The sequence below is a fragment of the Biomphalaria glabrata genome, chromosome 2 (assembly GCF_947242115.1).
Source record: "Biomphalaria glabrata chromosome 2, xgBioGlab47.1, whole genome shotgun sequence".
Taxonomy (NCBI): Eukaryota; Metazoa; Mollusca; class Gastropoda; family Planorbidae; genus Biomphalaria; species Biomphalaria glabrata.
In genome coordinates, this window is record NC_074712.1 from 42,849,306 (window position 1) to 42,875,171 (window position 25,866).

General features: G+C 33.5%; 1 protein-coding gene across 3 annotated transcripts in view; it reads left to right on the top strand.

Annotated features, from left to right (window-relative positions):
• LOC106060870 (extracellular serine/threonine protein CG31145-like) overlaps positions 1 to 24,613 on the top strand; it is a 70,712-nt gene extending 46,099 nt beyond the window's left edge. For all 3 annotated transcript variants that reach the window (XM_013218895.2, XM_056020697.1, XM_013218897.2), the window contains 10 exons: positions 1,058 to 1,600; positions 10,625 to 11,121; positions 13,215 to 13,333; positions 14,361 to 14,439; positions 15,051 to 15,143; positions 15,760 to 15,872; positions 16,411 to 16,586; positions 17,355 to 17,469; positions 18,969 to 19,050; positions 19,182 to 24,613. In XM_013218895.2, coding sequence (XP_013074349.2) covers positions 1,445 to 1,600; positions 10,625 to 11,121; positions 13,215 to 13,333; positions 14,361 to 14,439; positions 15,051 to 15,143; positions 15,760 to 15,872; positions 16,411 to 16,586; positions 17,355 to 17,469; positions 18,969 to 19,050; positions 19,182 to 19,470 — 1,719 coding nt within the window. In that variant the 5' untranslated portion in view covers positions 1,058 to 1,444 and the 3' untranslated portion in view covers positions 19,471 to 24,613. The remainder of the gene's footprint in view (positions 1 to 1,057; positions 1,601 to 10,624; positions 11,122 to 13,214; positions 13,334 to 14,360; positions 14,440 to 15,050; positions 15,144 to 15,759; positions 15,873 to 16,410; positions 16,587 to 17,354; positions 17,470 to 18,968; positions 19,051 to 19,181) is intronic.
• Positions 24,614 to 25,866: the final 1,253 nt, after the last annotated feature.

Here is a 25,866-nt window from a genome sequence, read left to right on the forward strand (position 1 = left end):
TTGTGTATGTGTGTGACAGTGTCAGAGATTTGAGTTGTGTATGTGTGTGACAGTGTCAGAAATTTTAGTTTTGTATGTGTCTGAGATATTTGAGTTTTGTGTGTGTCTGAGATATTTGAGTTTTGTGTGTGTCTGAGATTTGAGTTATCTGTGTGTGTCAGAGATTTGAAGGGTGGGTGTGTGTGTGTCGGAGTTTTAAAGGTTGTGTTTATTATCAATTCTTTTATTAGCATGTTGTTTATTGCTTCAATGTAGAGTTGAAAAAAAAATTGCAAGAATGTTACATTGATTTGAATTCTTTTGTTTGTTTGACATGTTTCGGATGTTCCTTCAGAGTTGAAGATAGTTTACTTCCTAGGCCAAACCTCCCTCAGGACGACGGGGGATGGAAGAGGTCAAGGTTTGAACCCGGGACCATCGGTAAACAACAGTCCAGCGCGCAAATCGCACGACCTGGCAGCCATGGTGTACTGTAGATGTTTCATAGAAATGTTTCTGTTATGCGTTAATATCTTGTAAAATGTTTTACATGTTTCGGATGTTCCTTCAGGGTTGAAGATAGTTTACTTCCTAGCTCAAACCTCCCGCAGGACGACGGGGGATGGGAGCGGGCAGGGTTTGAACCCTCGACCGTCGATAAATCCGAACGACAGTCCAGCGCACAAACCGCACGACCAGGCAGCCATCTTCTTGAATGGAGTCAAGCGCCACAATTAACTTTCTTGGGGTACTCTCCGAAAAGGCGTATAACCATGGATTATTATCTAAAAGTGCATTTTTGTGTTACCCTATCAGAACGTATCCGTACCCGAGTACCCCCCCCCCCCCGTTATCAGGCTAGTCTTGGCATCTCTTTTTTCTCATTTTTAATAAGTGTTTTTTTTTTACATAAATATTTCACTGTCTAAAAAAAACTGTATGGGGAAAATGATTGACAGAGCGACTGTGAAATTCATTTCTGACTCACGTGAGAAGCTTCAAATGTAGGCCTACTCCTTACATGTTCTTATTTTCTAGCTTCTTTCTAGTTTTAATGCCATTTCTTTTTCTTTTCCAGGTAGAATGAACGAAGAATCTGCAGAGACAATCAATGCGAGTCTACTTTAGAACACAAATCTTTGACTGATCCAGTAAATCTATAATATCATGGTTATATCTACAGCACTGTTATGTTGAACTTATATATTTAAAAAATATTCACTTTGATTGATTGATGCATTGAGCGAATCAATTACTGAGGCCAGGATTACCAACAATGCAAGGATGTATCAAGCGTAAGGGAGATAAGTTAGTGATCATAAATCAGGGACTGATTATTATATTATCGTAAGAGAACTTCTCATTATTAACGAATATACATCTGCTGATGCCCTTTCCATACTGTGCCTGGTCACGGGTAGCCCAGCAAATAAACGCTCTATCTGAGAATGAGCTGATTTGAACCATGGGCTACTGGACATACGCTCGGAGAAGATGGAAGTGGTTCTTGTGGTTACTAGTGACGGCGGTGGTGCTCATCAATGCGGCCATCTTTATCGGTTTGACCGGGCCACGTGACCAGCTTAGTGTCAGGCAGGCGGAAGATGAATCTCATCTGTTGGTAAGTCAACTTAATGTTTACCTTTATTGGAAAGAATAGAATCTTCGTGTTTACCCAGATAGATCTAGCAAGATAAAGCACAGCCCTTGCCAGGTAAAGAGATGCTGGCTTACTACACCAGACTTGTGAAACGTGATGTTGACTTGATTTTGTTCTAGTTTATGATGTTAAAAGTATTTGGATTTTCTTTTATTTACAAAGTTTGTATCAACGTCAGGTACACATTTTGTACACGTTAGTTCATCCCACTTCCGATTCTGATCAAGTTGAAACTTTGCACAATAATTCATTGGAAAAGACAATGCATGAATCAATTTTTAAAAAGAACCAATTAGTCGATTAATTACTGGTAATTAATTATTTTCTTTGATACCAAAAAGGGAAATTAATCCGTCAGTATTTACATATATGGCTAAATATATAGGGTTTTGTCTCGTAGACAATTGTACTCATTATTTTTCCCACACCCATTCTCAGGTGAAGCTGAAACATTAAATAATTATTTAATGTATTTAACAAATCATGAATGAATTTAAAAAAAAACTTAAGTTAATTAATTATTGGTTATTAATTATATTGTTTGATATTGAATGAATTACTTGTACATTATTGAGAGATAGTTGTATGTGCGAGTTCTTCCCCTTAGATAAGCTTCTTTTTTTAAGGATCTTTTTTTTTTTTTTGATTGTTTATTTCTATTTTACTCATTTTAAAAAATGTGTTTTCAAATCTCTACAGTATATAGAACCAGTGAAAGCTTTATGCAAAACTAAACTGCTCTTAAACTCAATTTATTTTAAATTTAATTAAATCAGGCATCTTTAAATATTACCTTTTTTTTTCAACAATATTAAATAATGAATATATCAAATAAACGAAAGCTATACTCTATAAAGTTTGACAAAACGAAATAAGGCAACCTTTCCGTGCGTTTTATAATTTACAGATGCTCCTTCTAGAAGAAGATCTGTATGTTTTAAATATCTCTAACTATACAGAACAAAAAATAATGTAGCAGTAGAGTGATATAAATGTACAATGATGTAGAAGTACTGTAAAATACAGTTGTGTAGTAGTACATTGATGTAGGAGTACAATAAAGTACATTAATGTAGCAGTAGAGTGATATAAAAGTACAATGACGTAGAAGTAATGTAAAGTACAGTGGTATAGTAGTACATTGGTGTAGGAGTACAATAAAGTACAGTGATGTAGCAGTAAAGTGATATAAAAGTACAGGGATGTAGAAGTACTGTAAAGTACAGTGGTGTAGCAGTAAAGTGATATAAAAGTACATTGATGTAGAAGTACTATAAAGTACATTGATGTAGAAGTACTATAAAGTACATTGATGTAGAAGTACTATAAAGTACAGTGATGTAGCAGTAAAGTGATATAAAAGTACATTGATGTAAGAGTACAATAAAGTACAGTGATGTAGCAGTAAAGTGATATAAAAGTACAGAGATGTAGAAGTACTGTAAAGTACATTGATGTAGGAGTAAAGTGATATAAAAGTACATTGATGTCGGAGTACAGTGATGTAGGAATAAAGTGATATAAAAGTACATTGATGTCGGAGTACAGTGATGTAGGCTCACTTTGTGCTCAATTTGTTTCCAGTACATGAATATTGTCACGTGGTATGGTATACACACAAAAGAGGGAAACTTTTTTTCTTAAGTCCCACTATTTTATCTACTTATAATTCATTTACAAATCAGTGCTTAATAGAATTCTTTGTTTAATGAAGATTTGTCCAGAACATAAGAAACATTTCGCTGTTTACTATACAGCTGACTATTTTCAAAATACTAATAAATGGGGACCCTGAGAGTTGCCTAGTTTGTCAATAGGGGACCCTGAGAGTTGCCTAGTTTGTCAATAGGGGACCCTGAGAGTTGCCTAGTTTGTCAATAGGGGACCCTGAGAGTTGCCTAGTTTGTCAATAGGGGACCCTGAGAGTTGCCTAGTTTGTCAATAGGGGACCCTGAGAGTTGCCTAGTTTGTCAATAGGGGACCCTGAGAGTTGCCTAGTTTGTCAATAGGGGACCCTGAGAGTTGCCTAGTTTGTCAATAGGGGACCCTGAGAGTTGCCTAGTTTGTCAATAGGGGACCCTGAGAGTTGCCTAGTTTGTCAATAGGGGACCCTGAGAGTTGCCTAGTTTGTCAATAGGGGACCCTGAGAGTTGCCTAGTTTGTCAATAGGGGACCCTGAGAGTTGCCTAGTTTGTCAATAGGGGACCCTGAGAGTTGCCTAGTTTGTCAATAGGGGACCCTGAGAGTTGCCTAGTTTGTCAATAGGGGACCCTGAGAGTTGCCTAGTTTGTCAATAGGGGACCCTGAGAGTTGCCTAGTTTGTCAAAAGGGGACCCTGAGAGTTGCCTAGTTTGTCAATAGGGGACCCTGAGAGTTGCCTAGTTTGTCAATAGGGGACCCTGAGAGTTGCCTAGTTTGTCTATATGGGACCCTGAGAGTTGCCTAGTTTGTCAATAGGGGACCCTGAGAGTTGCCTAGTTTGTCAATAGGGGACCCTGAGAGTTGCCTAGTTTGTCAATAGGGGACCCTGAGAGTTGCCTAGTTTGTCAATAGGGGACCCTGAGAGTTGCCTAGTTTGTCAATAGGGGACCCTGAGAGTTGCCTAGTTTGTCAATAGGGGACCCTGAGAGTTGCCTAGTTTGTCAATAGGGGACCCTGAGAGTTGCCTAGTTTGTCTATATGGGACCCTGAGAGTTGCCTAGTTTGTCAATAGGGGACCCTGAGAGTTGCCTAGTTTGTCTATATGGGACCCTGAGAGTTGCCTAGTTTGTCTATATGGGACCCTGAGAGTTGCCTAGTTTGTCAATAGGGGACCCTGAGAGTTGCCTAGTTTGTCAATAACCTAAACGCTCCCTTGCCTACAGACATTCTCTGTAGGAGGACATTTCTGTACAAATGAAATCTACTTGCTTGAAATCGACTATGTTTACACACACACAAAAGTGGATATAACAAACCCCCTTGAACTTCGAAACGATTTAAAGTGACTCTCTAAGAGGTCAGAGACAATCTAAGTCGAGAAACTGGATTCCCAGAGCATTAAAACAAGTTACACCTGTTGAAGGAATGTAAGGTCTCACCGCACTCTTGTATATTGTCTCCTCAGCAATCAACTAACTTTCTGTTCGCTCACTAGACGTCGCTGCTAATCTCATGACTTTTATTTTCTTCTGGACATGATTCAATTATTCAAATGAGATGTGCTGAAAATGTGATTTGGCCTATTTTTTTGAAAAGGTCTAAATGTCCACTTTTCGAAGCATAAACCACTTGATTAGACATGTACTGTAGTTCTCTAACATTGAAATCTGCATTTGTTCCTTGTGCAAGCTGTTTCATAAAATGTATCTTATCTTATTTAATACAGACGTTGCTTCAAAAAAGATGATGATTACGTCGTACGCGTCATACATTTAGTCATGCATAATGACTAATGTATATATATATATATATATATATATGTATGTATATATGTATAAATGTATATATATATATATATACATATATGACTAATGACCTAAATTCTGCCAAGTCACTGGATTCCTTGGCTAGCTCAGGCAACCCATTCCATGCTCTAATAGCACTACGGAAGAATGAGCATTTGTACAAATTTGTCCTAGCATATGGAATGAGGAATGTGTATTCCAGTGGTGCGCTACTTATTTTAGACTGATGGCCTTGTACATTTCTAACACGTCACGGGCCACATTCATGCAAAAATGTTCCGATTCTATGCGGTCTGGTTATGTATGATAAACAGAAGTCTTTGAGTAGTCGAATAGCACCGCTTCAAGGGCAGTACTGATATACTCATTGCATAATTGAAAGAATAGCCTCCCTTGAGCTTCTCCTATTTTGTGGTTGTCAACATCGCTATTTCACTTGACATATACTGAACTAATAACTAAGCTGTTGAATCCTTTGAATGTTCATAAGTCATGTGCGTTGATGTGGATTGAATTGATTAACTTTAGAACCTTAACAGGCCAATCAAAGTTAAATTTGTATGCAATCATTTGATGCTCATTATTGTCTACGCTTAAGTAAGCCTATCAGTAATTTATGTAATATTCTGTATACACTTCCACTCTTTTCTTGTCAACCATCTCCATATCTCATGGTCAAAAGTACACGTTGTTACTCCAACTTCCAATTCTCGTATCAAGTTGAAACTTTGCACAAACCGTTCATTGTCGAGGACAACACTTAATCATTAATTAATTATGTTTTATATGGAAAATGTACTAAATTGGCGATGTGTGAACCGTGACAATAATCCAAACAATGTAACACTAGACTAATAAAAACTTCTATTTTTATAAGTAGGCGCCTACTTAAATAGCGTTAGTGTAGATATATCTTTTTTTTTCATTGCTTGTATGTAGCACAACTGCAGTGGCGTAGCTAGTTTGGGGGGAGGGGGGCGAAATTTGAAAGTCCCCTCCCCGGGCCCCCAACTTAATGCCCTAATTCTTTTTACATTAAATACTTAACTTATTAATATTAAATATTAGGCCACTGCCATGTAATCTTGATATTCGCGTGGAGTCAAAACTACTAGACAGCATTGATCTAGATTATTCTAGATAATGTTATAGATGCCTTTGCTTCACAGAAAGCACGACGTGAGGCGATATGAATTGAGATTTGTCACTTGTGCATTAACTCGCATATAAACAACGGTATGATTCAATAAAAGAGTCTTAATGATTTTTTTAAACTTTACTTATATACTGTACCTATTTGGAATTATATATTTATTAAAATAATTAAATACATTATCTCATGTCATAATGTCGAATGTCAAAATACAGGGGCCCCTAAAAAGGTCAATCCCTCCGGGCCCCCAAATCCCTAGATACGCCACTGTCATTCTTAAAGCACGCTAGGTCAATCAGTGCGCTATGGTCCAATCTCTTTTGTAGACCAGTGGGGGGGAGGGGTAATCTGGGAGAAGGTTTCCGCTCTTCCTTTAGATGCTCATCAAACACAACTCTGCTCGAGTTGGGATTCGAATAAGTTTTATTTATATATAACTTTTTTTTCTATTGTAGCATTTTATAATATATATTTATTTTTTTACAGTAGCCGTTGTTAGCTCTGCATCATTTAAGTGGTTTATGCGAAGTTATGCAGTTGAGCTAAAATCGTGTCCTTTATATTAACGATGCTTAGTAGATGTAGAATAGATCAAACAAATGTATCCTAATGTGTTATTCACGATGTCATTGTTTCTGGTGATGTTCCCGGGTCTTCCTTCCCGCCCTGTGGGTGAAATGAAGGGAGCTCACTCGCTTGTATTTCACCAGATGACTCCGCGGGCATAACCGGCGCATGGAAAGTCAGATCTAAATCATTCTGAAAATAGAGATGGCTGACTGTATGTCCACTGCACCTGGCCCTTGGGATATGAGCTATTTTAGGACTAGGAAATATCGCAGTTAGGTGGGAGGCGCGATGAATTAAAATAGATTCCACTAGAGCTACGCTTGCGTAAGATTTCGTTTTTTATTTCTCATATAGACTCTAATGTTTGAATTCGTACCAGTGTCTAGGGCTATAATTAGTATAATTACAGTGAATTTTTTTTTCGAACATTAAGAATACTCTTGAATTACCCTGTTTAATAAGTAGGCCTACCACACAGACCTATATATCATGGGCGTAGCCAGGATTTCCCTCCCCCACCCCCGCACCCCTCGCGAAAAAAAAAATATGTGTGTGTGTGTACAAAATTAATCTTTATTACATTCTTTCGGAAGACGTTTATTGTGCCCTAGAATAGGTTCTTCCTGGAGTTAGAGGACAAATTGTAGACTCCGCGCCCTTGCTAGCAAGGGGTTCTGGTGGAGCGCAGCGAACTCCCCCAGCGTGGGGCGGCACTATTTGCGGCATTGAAAGCCACAAAAATGCATATTCTGATTTGGCGGCAAGCTGTTTCCACAAAAATCTGTCACTGGCAATGTCTGAAGCCTCTTCCTACCTGCCCTGAGGACCTCCATGAAAGTGTGGCGCCAAGTTGTACAAGGATGTCATAGCAACTCTTATTATGCGAAATTCATTTTGTCAGAGAACATGTCCTGCAAACCTCATGCGACGCTCTGTCACACAACCTTAGTAGGGGGTCGACTCACAGTTCGGCATAAGATTTCCTTGATTGAGACCCAATCTCTATAACTGACTTCTAAAATCTGTCTTAGCCATCTTTGTTGAGCCACATTTAGTGGTTTTCTATTTCGGCATATGACCATTCACTGGTAGAAATGTGTAACCTCTCTTGGAATTTGGTGACTGTAGTTTGCTTTAGATTTTATATCGAAAGGGGAAGTTTTATCGTCAAAATCATCTATTGGGGGTTTTAAACTAAAAAATCTCTGGAGTTGTTTTATTGTTTTAATTCAAAACCTCAATTTGCTGGGCTACCCTCAAAGAAATTTAGTGTGTAATTTGCTTTTTTTTTATATTGAAGAGGTACTTTTCAGCATCAAACCCCTCTGAAGGGGTTTAAACTCAAAACCCCTCTTGGCTACGTTCATCGCATTTTGAGAGTGTAGTTTGCTTTTTTTATATTGAAGTATTTTTTAGCTTCAAACCCCGCTGAAGATGGTTTAAACTCAAAACCCCTTTGGCTACGCTCAAAGATTTTAGAGTGTGTAATTGCTTTATTTTTTTTTTAATATTGAAGAGGTATTTTTTTTAGCTTCAAACCCCGCTGAAGGGGGGTTTAAACTCAAAACCCATTTGGCTACGCTCATAGCATTTTGAGTGCGTAATTTGTTTTTTAGTGGCCACCGAAAGGGGAAAAGACGCTATTAGTTTTGTGTGTCCTGTCTGTCCGTCCGTCCCGTTTAGATCTTGCATATGTGATTTAAAAAATTAGATTTTTCGCTTTCAGAAAAGAAAAAAGTAGACGTTGCATCAGAACTTTGAATGATCTAAAATATCATGATGTCCGATTTTCATTTTCTCTTCTAGTTTCTGAAATCTAAACGGGACGGACAGACAGACTGACAGGCCACACAAAACTAATAGCGTTTTTTTCCCCTTTCGGGGGCCGCTAATCAGTAGTTTTGCATATTATCATGTGAACTGCTAAGTGCCGGGAACATGTAGTTACACGGTTACACAAAACTTAAGGAATTATTTTTTTTACGGAAGTGTTTTTTTCTTGAGGCTTTGAATATGAGACTGACCTTTACAAAACAATTAGATAGGCTACTCATTATACAGTTAGGCCAGGTTCATATCTAACTTCACATTCACTTTCACCTATCCCTTGGTCTGCTGGACCTTTGGGGCATCACACAGGATCTATCAACCTTATTTCTCCATTCTTCTCTGTCATTTGCCTTTGATAGAATTTCATTATGATATTCTTCTGAAAATAATGTAACCTGCTTTTTTTCCTGCCTGGCTGGACCACCTCGGGGGCTGATTTTGAGATTGTGTTTCCACACAAACTGTCTTTGTAACCTTGTTTTATTATTGAAGTAAAGCAGTATTTTTAGCTGCATCCCGCTGAAGGGAGGTTTAGACTCAAAACCCTTTGGCTACGCTCATAGAATTTTGAGTGTGTAATTTGCTTTTTTTTTTATATTGAAGATGGGATTTTATCGTAAATTTTGGAGGGGGTTTTAAAATCAAAATCTTCCTTAGTTGTGCACTTGGAATTTGGGGATTGGCGTTTGCTTTTTTTTTTTTTGCTTTGTTTTATAGAAAAAGGGGATTTAAACTCAAAACCCTCTGGCTGTGCTGGGGCAAGTGATGGTTTAGTATTAAAATCACACCTAAAATAAACAAAATCAAGGCAAAAAATCAGTCACTAAATTCCGACCCACCCCCCGAGGGCCGATTTCATTTCGGGGGGGGGGGGGTGAACCGGCTACGCTTTTGCTTTATATAATATATATATAAATATATGTCTGTCCCCCTATAACTAACATGTGTTAGCGTGGGGTGGCGCCCAAGTGTTAAAGCGCTTGACCAAGTTTGAATGCTGATGAAGACTGCTATTTGATTTAGTATTTTTAGGACGATTCCGAGTCCACCCAACTCATAATAATAGGTACCTGAATTACGCTGTGGAAGTTGGTCGTTGTACTGTCTTAAAAGGGGCAATTTACATTTGTTTTGACATTTGTAAGGAAGTATACAAAGCTTGGAAGCTAAGCATCTAGTGCTCTTGACATTCATCTACAAGTAAAATCAGTGGTGGCCAAAAAAAGAACTCTCCCTCCCGCCCGCCCCCTCTTCTCGCTTTCTTATGAAGTATGGAGTAAATTCTATCATTCACTTTTGTTTTTCACTACTGAGTCATTTTGCTGGTTCCTGAGGGTACTTTTAAAAAAAAAAAGATAGGCGGGGGAGGGCCAATCATTACAGTTAAGCATTCTTGTGTGTTCTACTTAGCGTTAGAAATGCTGTTTGTATATGTTCTTGCTGGATTTTAGTATGTGGAGGCCTCTATCCTCTTTTTTGAAGATTTAATTCTTCGTCTTCTTCTGTGTTCTGTGTCATGTTAGATTATTCAGATGACTTGTCTTATATCTGAGATGAACTGCACTTTTTCCAGAACAGGTAACTCTCCATCAAATGTCTCTCCTATATGTGTGTTTTGGGGTCAGTATCTTGTTCAGGACTCTCTGTAAAATATGCTGCAATGAGAACATGGTCCACCTTCTCTAGGGTCCACCTTGTTTAGTGAAACTACACTAGGTCTTATATTCTGTTTTTATGAAAATAGAATGAAATAATGCTAAAGTAATAAAACATTAGAATGCATGTCAATTTAATCTCATTGTTTAATCTCATTATTTAATCTCTTTATCCTTCTTTTTTTACATTTTGGTTTGCATATTTTTTATTTATTTATTTTTTTTTGTTAGTGAGCCCCAGGGCACTGTCTGCATTTATTAAGTATAATTGGATAGTCACTGCTTTAGCTATCGGTCTATAGATTTAACTTAATACATATTTTCTCTTCAGATTGCTAGGAAGAATCTGAACAAGAGCAGAGGCAACTCCAGTGGTCAAGCTTATGCAGATTGGGAACAGAAAGATCCCCTAGGCGGTGATCGCGGGAAGCACTTGAATCAAGAAAACAGCCAGAAGCAGGACCAGAATTTGGCAGACCATGGCTACGATGCCAATCAGCCTAAAGAAGTGGATGTCAACTATAACAGTCGTACCAACTACACGTACAAAGACAATGAAGAAGATAATGATGATGAAGAGATTATAGAGCTCCTGAAGCAAAAAGATGATCAGGAAGATTATGTTCAACAGAAGGGAGGCCAGAATCATGGCGCTAGAGCTAATTATAGTATCACACAAGTTGACCAGTTTGTACAAAAGTTCCAATCAGTTTACAAAAATTCCCCATATGCTGTTGATATAGAAAGCAAATATCTGATACATCTAAGAAGGATAACCTCATTAAGAAAGAAAGGTCCTAGATTAGTGGATTATCTCCATGAGAAGGGGTGAGGTTTTTCTTTATTTATAATAAAATATTTATTTTCCTAGCTATATCTTTCTTTTCCATTTTTTTTAGCTTTTATCTAATTTTTTATTACAAAAAGTTACTAGGGAAAAGCTTTCAAAGTGTTTTTTTTTTTTAATCAACAATTACATTTGACATTTAGTTTCAGGAGCTGCCGGAGAAAATATCATAGTCAAAATTAAAAAGGGTCCACTCCTGATTTTACCTGTTTCAAAACGAAAACCTCTACCAAAACTTGAGAACTTTGCTCTAAAACTTGACCACTCTGTTTTCTGTACAATGATTATATTAATTTTTGAATTATTTTTCTACAGTACTTGAATGGGTTTTTAACTTATGTATACATGTAAACTTGTTTGAGTTTCCTTGCTTACTTTTTGATCCTGTAAAACGTTTGGCAGAAACCTAATATACAAGTGCTTGGATGGGTGTTATATCCAGGATTATCTTGACAACGTTTTAAAAATATTGAGATTTTTTTGTGTGTCTTAATTGAAATTTGAGAAGCCAGGAAATAAAACTTTGTGATATTTTTTTTTATTAACATGCCGTCTAATACCTTTAAGCAATGCTTTGGTGGTAATAATAGCTTGCCCTAAGATATGGATGTAAATGTGTGGTTAGCTTTTAAGCATCTGTTTACCTATCAATGGAGTTGTTCTAATATAAAGGTTGTGATAGCTTAAAAAGGTCCTTTGGGTAAAGATAGCTCATAAACCATAGATAGAGATGGTCTTGGAAACATGATATGAGGAAATTAATAGGTGAACAAGAAAAGGAGCGATAATCTCTTGTTGGCATATGCAATACCAAGCAGGCCTTACATCTCTCTCATTATCTCATCTGTCCCTTGACTTTCATCATAGTGGTTCTGAGACAGTTTGTGTAGCCCAATCCCTCCACTTTTCCGGGTCAGTAGCTGTTCTTAGCAGGATAGGCCCTTTTTTCTTGTCGTCATGCCCTTCTTCCTGTGGTAAACATTCCAGGCCTTCGGAAGAAATCCTTTCTTTTGATTGAGGGCCTAGAGCTCAAATCTTTTGGGTCACTCACAAAGATTACATAATGTCATTAAACTATTAACCATTGTTGAAGATTGCTTAAGAACTACTAGACTTCTACATTGGGAAAAGGGATGTATTTGTTTAGTGAGATCTTATCTGGTAGAGCATGCACAATCTTTGATCTGGTAGATAATGTGTCCTAACTATTACCAATGACAAATTATGACAATGCTACCTATCTTGCATCATTCAGAACCAATCGCTAACTTCTTCCCACCATCACCATAGAAACACAGACACACCCCATAACAGTCTCATTATAATATTCTTCAAGTAATTTAAAATATTCTTCCAAACTATATGCAAAACAAATTATGTATAGCTGTATATGTAGCAGACATGCAGAATTCTTAGATGGGTTTTTATGTAATGGTGTACAAAACTATTCTTTCAACAAACCCTTTTTCTTCTGTCAAAGTAAGGACATTTGTCGCAGCAGGTACTCAATACAGGCAACTACTTTAGTAAATAGAGGATAATATTTTTAGCTCTCTTTTGTAACAATATAAAGATGTATCTGTAGGATATAATCTATCAAAATTGGGTTTTTTAGCTGTGTTCCTGTTTTTACTGTCACATTAAGATCTAGATCTTTTGAAAATTAACTGTGTTAATGATAATTATAGTATTTCATTGGTTCATCCATTTTGAATGCAATTTAGGTGTGAGTTTCTCTGTAACCTAATGTGAGAACCAGAGTTTGAAACATAAACTTTGATGCCAGGCTCTGGAATAAGTTTAAATAACTACTATAAAGTTCTACTTAAACTGAGTAGTGTCCATTTTCTGGTGTGTGGTCACTACTCTATACTTTCATCATAATGGTAAAGGATTTTAACCCATCAACTGCTTACCTCTGCTGTCTTGCATAATCTGACTTATGAAAGCTTACAAGTCAAGTTATTGGCTTGTTTTCACTGTTTTGAAAGCTTGTGTATAATAGCCATCCAGCCCTCATTTCCCATCTATGTTGATACATTTCATTCATCATTGTTTCTTGTGACACTTTCAGTACACACTCATGGGAAATATTTCACTCTGAGATTCGACAACATGCCCTCTATGATCCGGATGAGGGTTACTTGAAGTCACTTTTAAAAGATATGGTCATGAAAGAAGTGGTGGATGTTGGTAAGTTGATAACTTTACCAAAGATTATTTGATTTTAAAGAAATTAGATGCTATTTTTCTTATTTATTTTACAAATTATTTATTGTAGTTCAAAGCAGAAATCTTAGAGAGCAAATATTGGAAAAAAAATATTTTTAAAGAGTTATTGTGTGGTATGCGCTCTGGACTATCAACCTTGATAGTCCCAGGTCCAATCCCTTCCTGCAACCATCCACCGCTGTAATGTAGGAGATTTGGGCTCGAATGCAATAATATTTAATTCTGAAGTAAAAAAACAAAACAAAAAATACTTTTTAAAAATCTTGTCTCTCAAACAACATTAAATTAAGTTAGACTCGCGAACATGTTGGTTTCAGGTTTTCAAGATTTGTTATCATTTAGCTATCATTACATTTTTTAAAAACTTTAAAATGTATGCTTATGTAATGGCTCTGCTTAAAAAAGAAGATGTAGAATGTTACTTTTAATAGCTATTTTGTATATTTTTTAAATATCCTGATATCTTTTAAGAAAAAATATAACAATTGTTTTTATAATACAAATAAATGACCATCACATCATGATGTATTAGCAAAAGTTCTTTTATTTTTTCTGGGCCATCAAAATAAAACTCTTCCCCATTTCTTTCCTTTACAATTACTGTTCTTTGTGAGATAAAGAACTTAAATAGATCGCTAGCAATGATCTCCCTTGATTTCATTTTAAAGTATCTGGGAAGGATGCCAGGAATAACAAAAAATAATTTGGACTTTTCTTCAACTGAGAGTAGAGATAGTTGGGTTTCTTTTATAAAGAATTCTTAAGCAGCATAAAAATTTGAATTTTAATTGATTGTTTATAATAAAATGATAAATAGTTTTAAAAAACTTGTTTTCTGTAGTTATAAAACATTAAGTTAGTGTAATATACTTTTTTCATATTAAGAATGTAGGCCTATACTATTTCTGTCAGTTAATATTTGTGAATCAATTTTTTCATGCACAAACAATTGTATAAAAAAAATCATGTTGCTTTTTTCTTTTCACAGAGCAAAAAGAAGGTGGAACTCAAATTAAATTAATCATAACACTGGAAGATGATGGTCAGTCATTGTTTAAACCAATGAGGTAATTCTTTTATCAACATCTTCAAGATATAGTTTTTTTTACACTGCTTTAGTCATATCTAGCAACTTAATAACAAGCATCTAGACATGTGATGCTGAAAATTGCTTGTTTTCATGATGACATGCTATATTTTGTTATGGGAAGTAGGTATTCAAAATAAATTTTATAGTTTGAATTAATAAAAAAAAACAGTGAACTAGTTAATTTCAGTAATAAGTAGGCCAGCTGAAAAATGGCAAACTATTTACCTTATCTTATAAATTACAGATTTTCCTAAAGAAAAAAAAAAGAAGATTGCTATGTCCTTAGCATATCCATGTGTTAACTTTGTCATCCTTTTTAATTGCTTTTATTAGAAAATTTAACTCTACTAGGTTATTGGTTTTCCCAAATGATTTAGTCAGCCCTTTCCAATCTCAAATGGAACTAGAAATATGCTCTCAACATCAATATCTTCCAAAGAAAGAAGTAAAAGTGTCCCAAATGGATAATTCTATTACTTGAATAATTGTTTTCATTTACAGTTTATTTTTACATTGATGATTAACATATCTATATGGTCTTAAGAAGTCATTTAAAAATATTTTAAATTTTATTTATGTCTTTTCAAGATTTCCACGTCAACAAGAAACACTTCCTGATCATTTCTATTTTGCTGATTATGAAAGACACAATGCTGAAATAGCTGCCTTTCATTTAGACATGTAGGTTTTTTTTTCTTCATTGTTTTAAAAAGTAAATTGCATTTTGTACTTGTTATTTTACCACATTCCATTGTTAGTTTTAATGGTTAACTATATTCCTGATGTAGTCTGTACAGTTCAACAACTTTACAAAACTTCAGAATAGCTGTCAGCTGATCTATACAGCACTTGATTTCTTAACCAAATTTGAATTTATGATTTTCCTAAATGCATGTAATTAACTTGCATTTATTTTGCATTTATTTTGGAAAATTAAGGAAGTCTGTTATTGTTTAGGCCATATAACAGTAGTGCAAATTATTGATTGATTAATTTATTAGTGTATTCTACTTATACATTGGGATTATTAAAGCATCATCTACTCTTTTTTTAAGTGTTTGTATTAGACTGCTCTTACACTCATTTTAGAGAACTATGATCTATATATATTTTATACTTCTTTCTTAATTTATTTTATCTTCTAACATATTACACTGATTTTTTTTTAAGTTGTTACTTTTTCTGAACTTTATATGTGCTAATTGGACATTGAATTTGAAATTAATTAATTCTAATAACATGGTAATTTTTAACATGATTTATATTTAATTTTTCTGGTAAATATAATACTTGATAGGCTACTTGGTTTTCATCGTGTGCCACCAACAGTTGGTCGTGTCATGAATGTCAGCCATGATTTGCACAGATTGTCTAACAAAAAGTTGGCAAGAACATTTTTCATATCTCCTGGTAAGTCATGATGCAGGAACTTTAATAACAGTGGATCTTCCTTTTAATAGACCAGTTTCAAGAGGAAGTAAATGATAATCATGAACATTTATTACAAATACATTTTCAGTAAAGAAAATTTCTGTCATAAAAAATAAAAAAAAAAAAAAAAAATTATAAGATGAAAAAAAGAATGCTGTAAATAAAAATATTTAGATCATTTTTTTTAAAGTAATTTTGGCTTTTGTAGTATACAAACAATAGTATAAGGGAGATAACTATGAATATTAGAAAACTTAAAACTTTAAAGAAAATGTTTGTTGAAAGTTCCTTTAAGTGAAAAATAAATAAAAACAAAAGACGGTAAAAATGTAAATAACAATATTTAGATCATTAAAAGTAAGTACCAAAAATTTATATATAATAAAATATAAACATTTAACCTTTTTTGTTTTGGCTATCTACTTTTAATCTTAATTGCAGTGAAAAGTTACAATTTTCTAGAGTAACCAAATATTTAAATATATTCAATAGAAAACAATATTTGACTTTTCCCTAGCTGGCAACTGGTGCTTCCATGGCTCATGTTCTTACTACTGTGATTCCTCACATCCCATTTGTGGCCATCCTATAATGTTAGAAGGATCAATGGCAGCATTCTTACCTCCAGTAGAAAGAGCTAAAAGAAAAACATGGAGAAATCCATGGAAAAGGTCTTACAGTAAACATCGAAAGGTTTGTTCATTTCACACAAAAAACAACCACCTTGTATTCATTATAATCTGATAAAGACAGATGTCAATGTCACTTATTTCAAAGCCTCTTACAAGGCAACAAAAAAAATAGGATGTTATGTTTTTAGTTAACAGAAGTGTAACAGGATGTAATGTGGAATCCTATTAATCTTTGTTTTGTGTTGACTATTGTGTCTCTGATCATTGGGCACAAGGAAAGTAAGAAATGTAGTGTAGGTCTAACTAAATAGAATGGGAGATGTGAGCAAGGAGAGAAGTGACATTAAGACAGGCAAGGGGGGGAATAAAATGGAGAAAAGAAAGGGGGGGGAAGTATGGTGGGGTACTGGGAAAGTGGATGATAGATGGTTGGTTGGAGACAAAGGAGTGAAAATTGGGGATGAGGCTTTTTAGTCATGATATCGGGGGGTTGATGCTATTGAAAGTAGCACTATATAAAAGCTATAATTTATTTATTTAGCCATGAGATCAAGTAGTGGAGCAGAAAAGATGCAAGCAATGGAGCTATAGCAATAAAAACATGAAAAGAAAAACTTAACAATGATCTTTTTTGTCAATGTTTTGTTTCTTTTTTCTCTTCTTTCTTGTGCTGATTAAAGCAATTTAGGGCTCAAACAGAATGTATTTGACCCATGGGCATAAAACAGTATCTACTGGTAAACATCCTGTTTTATATTATGTATCTATAATTATGCACTTAAGTCATATGTCATTTTAAATTTCTGCAATATTTTGATTATTCATGTAGGCTTACTGGGAGCTGAATAATGACCTTTGTGAAAAAATTAAAGAAAAAGAGCCATACAACACTGGCAGACGACTCCTTGATATTTTAGACATGGCTGTATTTGATTTTCTTACAGGTATAAAAATATTGGAGTTCGTAAATTAATTATCTTTGAGACCTATCTTTGTTGCAGAATTCTGTGGATATATAGTCCCATATGTCTATATAGTATATATCTATATACCAAATATGACATAGACTAATAAAACTGGGAAATGCTAGCTCTTGATCACTCTTCATGGCATGAAGTTATATGTCAGGGACAAGGAGATCAGCCAACAGCAAAGAATGCAGATCACAAAAAAAGCAACAGATCCAACCTCCCCATGCCTTAAATTGTGTTTGTCTAGCTTTTCAAAGCAAAGCTAGGACTCCATAGCCAACTTTGAATTCCTGGACAGGATATTGTGCTCATCTTCAATCCTGAAGGAGGAGCTATATATTTATATTTACAAGTGCTGTATAAGGAGTCATTGTCTTCTTAGGTGGGGGGAATAGGAGTTCATGGCCTCCTTCTCTCAGAAGCCTTTGGATCAGAAATGTGCTAAGATATAAACCACATTTAAGATTTTTAAAAACTTTGATGTATATTCAGTTGAGTGTTTCTCGAACACTTAGGGACTTTTCAAAAACCTCTGACTGGCAACTGTTCTCCATAAACGTACACAAATGTGAATCAAAGTACAATTAGCATAGTACATATTAGCATGAATTTAGGCTACATAAGAATACCGGTATAAAATAAAAAGTTATACCAAATCTCTTTTAAAGTCCTATTCAGAAGCATTTATTTGTGTTTTCCTGTATGCCGAAAGATGTAAGGTAGTTCTGAAGTAGTTACTAAAAGTAATAACATATTATTATAAATCTTATTTATGCAAATAGCTTAATTTTCAAAAAATTCTTTGGTAAGCTAGCAAACGAAACAAAATTCCTGTTTACTCATCTAAACATTAAAAAACAACAAAGAATAAAGCCCTTAGAATACAGCCAACTTTGCTTTTCTCTCTCAGCACTTAGAATACAGCCAACTTTGCTTTTCTCTCTCAGCACTTAGAATACAGCCAACTTTGCTTTTCTCTCTCAGCACTTAGAATACAGCCAACTTTGCTTTTCTCTCTCAGCACTTAGAATACAGCCAACTTTGCTTTTCTCTCTCAGCACTTAGAATACAGCCAACTTTGCTTTTCTCTCTCAGCACTTAGAATACAGCCAACTTTGCTTTTCTCTCTCAGCACTTAGAATACAGCCAACTTTGCTTTTCTCTCTCAGCACTTAGAATACAGCCAACTTTGCTTTTCTCTCTCAGCACTTAGAATACAGCCAACTTTGCTTTTCTCTCTCAGCACTTAGAATACAGCCAACTTTGCTTTTCTCTCTCAGCACTTAGAATACAGCCAACTTTGCTTTTCTCTCTCAGCACTTAGAATACAGCCAACTTTGCTTTTCTCTCTCCACAAGTTGAGTGGTGACATGATTGATGATGTTTGACTTTAAAATAAAAAGGCTTCAAATATTTACTGTTCATTCATATTTATTATCACTGAATTAATTGATGCTATATTCTTACAACAGGAAACTTAGATAGACATCATTATGAAACATTCCAGGATTTTGATAATGAAACATTTTTACTTCATTTAGACAATGGTCGTGCGTAAGTAAATGTTACAATAATTTCACTTAGTTTTCTTCAATAGAATGCATAAAGAGACATTCCTGCAAATTTTTTTTCCTTAAAACTAAATTATGAACTAGGCTTCATTATTCCTTATTTTTTTCAATCAGGTTTGGGAAATCCAAGTATGACTGTATATCTTGCATTGCACCTGTTCGGCAGTGCTGCATGATTCGTCTGTCCACACTTTCAAAACTTGTGAAACTTTACAGTGGTCCTGATAGTCTCAGCACACTTATGAGGTTCTCAATGCACTCAGATCCTGTGGATCCAATTTTAGTAGAACCTCACCTACAAGCACTAGACCGAAGAGTCAGTAAACTCTTACACATAATCTACAGTTGTCTAGCCGAAGGAAAATCGTGGAATGAAGTGATTATAGATGATGGCATAACATGATCACTAACTAGGTTACAAAGACCTTAGTCAGTGTTTAACCGTTATATGTAAGTTCATCACAGAAGAAAGAACTGAGAATGATGATGAATCATTACACAGTACTGTGATAACCTAAACTACTAATGTTCAGAAAATTTATGTGGGCATGATAACAGCTTAGTAACATTTAATAAGAAGCATATTACATTGTTATAAAGCATGTACTAATCTGCTGTTAACTAGATTGAGGATAAAAACCATTGATTAGTCCCATTATATATATTTATTTATATATTACGTATACTTTGATAAGACCAATACCGGTGTTTGTTATACTATACTCACATTATTGATGTTTTATAAACACAATGATATATGATGCTTTTTTAACACAAAAGAATTCCACCGCTATTAAAAAAGACAGTAAAACATTTTGTAATATGTGAATAACAATTGTCTCTGTTAAAAAAAAGTGTTTTCCCAATGAATTAATCATCTTCTTTTGTTTAATAATGTAGGCCTAAATTAAAGTACTGTCTAATTTGCTTTTTCATTAGCTGCTTACATATTTTGATGAACCATCTTTAAAAATGATTTGGTTAGTGTAAATGATAAAAGATTACTTGAAAATTTAATAGCATAGATTTTTTTAAAAATGTATTTCTACTATATTTACAAGTATGTATGGTATCCTAACAATATAAAAAATAATTTTTGCTTTCTCACATTTTAATATAATAATAATTTTCAATATCAGTAACTATAAATGTTGATTTTTATAAAAAGAAAAGGTCTCTTAACAATTTTGAAATTGAAAAGGTTTCTTCAAAATTTAGAAATTAGTCTACAAAATTAGAGTCAAGAATAGGTTAATCATTATTTTGAGGTACCAGCTGATATGCTTAACATCATAATGATAGTACTTTAAGCACTCATGGCTGTGAAAATGTATATGCATAATAATCATCAGAACTTTAACCATGAAATATGTAGATAGTATTTAATAATATTAAATTTCAGTTGTAAAAGAATTCATTTTAGTTGGCTTATTTCAGTTGTATAATGACTCTGGTTAATCTTGTAGAGCACTTTTTCATGTGCCTGTAGAATCTTACTCTGGCTAGACATTCCCATCTACATTACAATGCAGGTAAAGGTGGCATTTTCTTTGGTGGTAGAGGAACCAGTGGAAAAGCCTTGGCCTCATCTTTGGAAAATAAATCATTAATGATTAATTAATTGAATGTCCTCTTGAAAAATAATTTAACTTTACATGCTTTAAATAAGAAAGACCAATATATTAATTCAAAATGAGCACAAAATTGTTCAATTCAATATTTTTTTCATACAATAAACTAGTGCTAAAAATAATCCAAGAACAATTATCATGTTTACTGATTTCTATATATTAAATATTATTTCTTAGTTAAGAATAATTGTCTTTTTGTAACAGAACATTTACTGGTATTTAAAACTTGCATGATTATTATTTATAAATAAAAGAGATCTAGATTTTTTTCTGTCAAACATATTGTCCTATTCTTTTTCAAATTTTATTAAGTTTCAAGGAGAAATTCTTATGAAATTTATTTTACTATTGTTTTAATGATCTACTACATATACCACTGAAGGTATTTATCAGCTACCTGTAGTTGGCTACTATCATTCCATGTGTTTTTCTTCTATTTACAGTATTACATTGTGTTCCTGTTAGTTTACATGTGAATGTATACTATTCCTATATGTAATATTTAATATTTGCTGTACTTCTAGGGGATCTACAAATTGTACATTTTTTTTAATTTAAGTGTCTATTATACAAGTGGGAGTCATCTACTCATCAATTCATTAATATCATTCTTTTTTAATTTGTATAGATTCTTCTGCATGTTTTAATCAAGCCTTTATTTTTATGACATTGTAAGTGCCTTAACATTAATATTTTGGGTATGTACTTTACAAACTGTCTCTAAAATATATTATGGTTGAGGATAATAATTTTTTGGTTTTCTTCCTCTTATACATCACATTTTTAATACATTAATTTGTCACAGTTTTAATACATTAATTTGTCACAGTTTTAATACATTGATTTGTCACAGTTTTAATACATTAATTTGTCACAGTTTTAATACATTAATTTGTCACAGTTTTAATACATTAATTTGTCACAGTTTTAATACATTAATTTGTCACAGTTTTTCAAAATGTACACTGGCTATTTATTTCACTGGTGAAAAGAAAATTGTAATTAGTCTTGTTCCACAACTTTAAAAAACAAAAAAAAAAAGTATTTGAGTGATGGATGTACTGAACATTCCGTTTCAGTTTGACAACTTACAATTGAGCGTATGATTGTTAAGATATTAGGCCTATATTTTATTGAAAGTATCTATAGTTGAAAATTAAATTTAAAAAAATGCTACAGTTTTATTAAGAACAAATGCACAAAATAGGTCATGACTCCCTGTTTTTTCATAACTTACCACCATGAAATAATCTAATTTGCTTTAAATTAAACACATTTTAACATGTTCATAATTAATTCCTGTGCATTTGTATATTTTTTTTTTACTTTTGCTTTTATGCCAGAACTTTTTTTTAACCATATTTCCACCAACATCCCCAGAACAAATACATCTAGCATATATAATGATTGCCCACCCATTCTGGCACTTTTTAGGTAGTAAGTTGTCAGATTTTAATCAAAAGTTTTCAAAAAGTAGATTTAGTGTCCACTTCTCAACTCATCACAATTATATGTTGGTACATTTACAACACATCAATTATCTTCAAATGTGCTACACCTTTGTCTTTTCATTAATTTTGTTAGGATTACAAGTTGGGTTACATTAATTGATTTTTTAAAGGTTACTGTTTAAGATCTATAATTAAAGATAACCTTGATCTAAAAGCTACTATTGCAATTGATTTTTTCAATAAATTTTCTTTATAATTTAAGAAGTTTGGAAATGGTAATAAAATATATAGAAATATGAGCTGTTTTTGAAAAAGATTTCACTCCTAAGGCTCACATTTATTACATGGAATCTTTTCTTTTCCCATTCCCAGAAATCTTACTGTAAACATGTATATGAAGAAATCCATTCCTGTTATAGAATTTAATAAACTCAGTACTAAGACATTGATCTTGGGCACAGGGATTTTTCTATTAAATAGATCTGTTGTTAGAGAGGAATATAAAATCTCTAAAATATCTTGATTTTTTTAAACTATGCCAGTGATATGTGTTTCTGTTAATGTCTTTCATGTGTTCAATTTCAAATCATGACTAATGTTACTATTTGTCAATGTTATCAGCATAATAAATTATTTACAGGTCTTAAAAACTATGAAATAATTAAATTAGTGTTGTGAATATTTCTTTTTCTTAAAAGATGAAATTTTATATATTTTTTTAATTAAGTGTCGTTAAAAACAATTTTTAACTAAGATAAGACTTAGTTTAAACAAGTAGTGAGTGACTTACTGATAAGATCAAGCTTATTTTAAGTAAATTCTTCCAAAAAATCATTTGAATTGTAAATTAATTATGAGAATTTCTGCTAGCAATCATTAAAGAAAGAACTTGCTTATTAGTATTTGTTCTATTAATAAATGTTGACACTATTTAAAACTATGAGGTAAATCTTATTGACAAAAATTATTGGTTGCAAAAAAAAAACAACTAGAGATTTATATTTTTTTATTTATTTTACTTTACAATTAAATGAAATCAAATCTTGTGTCATTGTTTATAATGCTTGAAGGGTAATACAGTTCAGTGAGGAAACAGGTCTGCGCTTCAGATCCCTATTATACATTATTCCTGCAATCACTTGAACTAATTAGTTGAACTTTGTAATTAGAATATTATTCACAACAGTTAATTAATTAGAGATTGTCTACAGTTGTCTAATTATGTATAAAGCAACACAGTGATTGCTGGTGGATTATTGATGTATCCCGAGTACTATTAGAGCATGAAATGGGTTGCATGAGTCAGCCAGGAAAACCAATGACTTGGCAGAATTTAAGTCATTCATCAACATGCATGACTAAATTGACCTAGGGACACTTGTAGGATGTAATCATCTTCTTTTTTGAAGTAATGTCTTTTATAAAGATAATATCTCTAACATAAACTAATTCCTGATTTGTTCACTTCAATGCAGCTTTAATAAGAAATATTTTAAAGTATGTAAGCTGCAAAATATTAATAATGGTTCTAATAATTAGACATCATAATTGGTAGAATTGATGTACATATGGTTTCTTCTAGCCATCTTTTTGCTGCTGAGCTGTAGGTAGTTTTGTTTTATAGTTTGTACCAAGGAAAAGATTATTTTCCTTTCATTTTGTGTTCTGAGAGGTTTCTATTAACTTTTAAAAATAATCTCCACATTTTGAGAACGTATTTGATCATTACTGTTGTTACCCTTGACTATAAAAACTTACACAATATCACACTAGCCCCAAAAGTCCTCATGATGAACTACCCCATCTTTTATTACAGTACTAATAATACAGACTTGGATAGTACTATTCAGACCTTCATCATAAAATGCCAATAAGAGATAAAGGAGCCTGCAGTTAGTCTCCTGGTACAAAATTGGTCATGTCTCAAAGACTGTTTCAAAAGTGGGATAATTGTTTTCAGGTCAAAATTAAAGAGAAAGTACAACTATTAGAACAAAATTTAAGCATTATTCATACATGAATTCATATCAGAATCTATTTTGTTGTGATTTTATTTTATGCTTCATTTACTATTGTAAACTAAGTATTGAGATGATTTATTTTATTTTGTTTACATTAACAAAAATGTCATTTGTGTTGAAAACAGAAGTCCACTTCTAAGACATTGAGCTGCTTCTAAACTCCATTGTTCTATTATTATATATGACTTGTATGTGTTTACTCCTGCATTTTGTTTATATCTTGGGACCACAATTATGACATTTTATTTTTTTGGTGGTCTGAACTATTCACTTGTGGTTTCTAAGTGTCAAAAGACTTCTGGATAGTAGATTAGGAATTGTTATATCTTACAAAAAAGTGACCTAGAATAAAATACAAAACTGTAGTTGTTAAACAGATTAAGTTTTTTTTTTAATTGTTGTTTTTATGTGATTCAATGCATCAATAAATTGCTGTCATGCCATGTATTTGTGATCTATTATCATTTCCCTATACAACAAGCTTTTAGTTAAGAATGTTTTCAATTCAATAATACTTTAAACTGGTTTTTAAAAGGAAAATTTTAATTTATTGTGTAGGCAATATATCAGGTGTTTTATTTAGTGTTAAGCAATTACCTATACTATTTTTTATATTATTGATGTTACAAAAAGAAAGATTAAAAATTATTATATTTATTTTTCAAAATCTTATGATTGAGCTAAATCACAGCATTTACTTGTTTAAAAAAATAAATAAATAACTTTTTAGGCCTACAGTGTTTGCATTGTTTGACTGGAGACTGAAATAAGAACGTCAATAATAGGCCTACATAATATAAGATGTCATTAATTTGTCCATCTATCGGAAATCTATCCCAAACTAGTCCACTGGCGGATCCGGAGGGGGGGGGGCGTGGGCGGTAGGGGCAATCACCCTTTCCATAGTAAAATTTACTTTAAAATATGTTATCTCCCACCCATTCACCGCAAAACAATTCTCAATAAAAAAAAAAAAACAACTATTGCTTATTTGTTCGTTAGAAAAAATCGTTATACAATGAGCTAATTACATACATTAATTAATTGTTACACAACTGTAAAAAAAATGTTGTTGATGCTTTTTAGAAATATTGTTGCTGATGACACTTAATCAAGTGGTATTAAAAATATTGAAATATAAGATTATAAACTGAACATTTATTAGGCTTTAATTACTTTTAGATGTCAAGAGGCAGTTTTAAATTATACCAGTGTTTCTCAAACGTTTACTAATGACGCCCAACTATACCTCAAATGTTACGTTCGTCACCCCATAGCCAGCTGGGTGCCAAGCTTTTTCCTCCTGACGTTTGTAGCTTCAGAAACTCATTTTCTTGGTGTTTACAACGCACCAGTGGCGTAGCTACCAATGTGCGGGTGGTGCGGGCCGCACAGGGCACCAAGTGGAGAGGGGCACCGAAATTCCCCCAGTGTGTATTAATTTCCTATTTCCCTGAGCGTTTCAGTAAAAACGACTAATTGCATGGACACGAACAAACATAAACGACTGTATTTTAAACATGAACTAACGATTTATAAACTAGTCATGGCGCTATTTTTTTTCATCTCCTTGACTATTTCTTCAATACAATGTAAGCTATAGAACAGTTTGAATCTAATTTACTAGATTTATTTCGGACACACGTTACATGTTGTTACTACACTGATCAATGCTCTGTAATATAAAGAAGAAGAT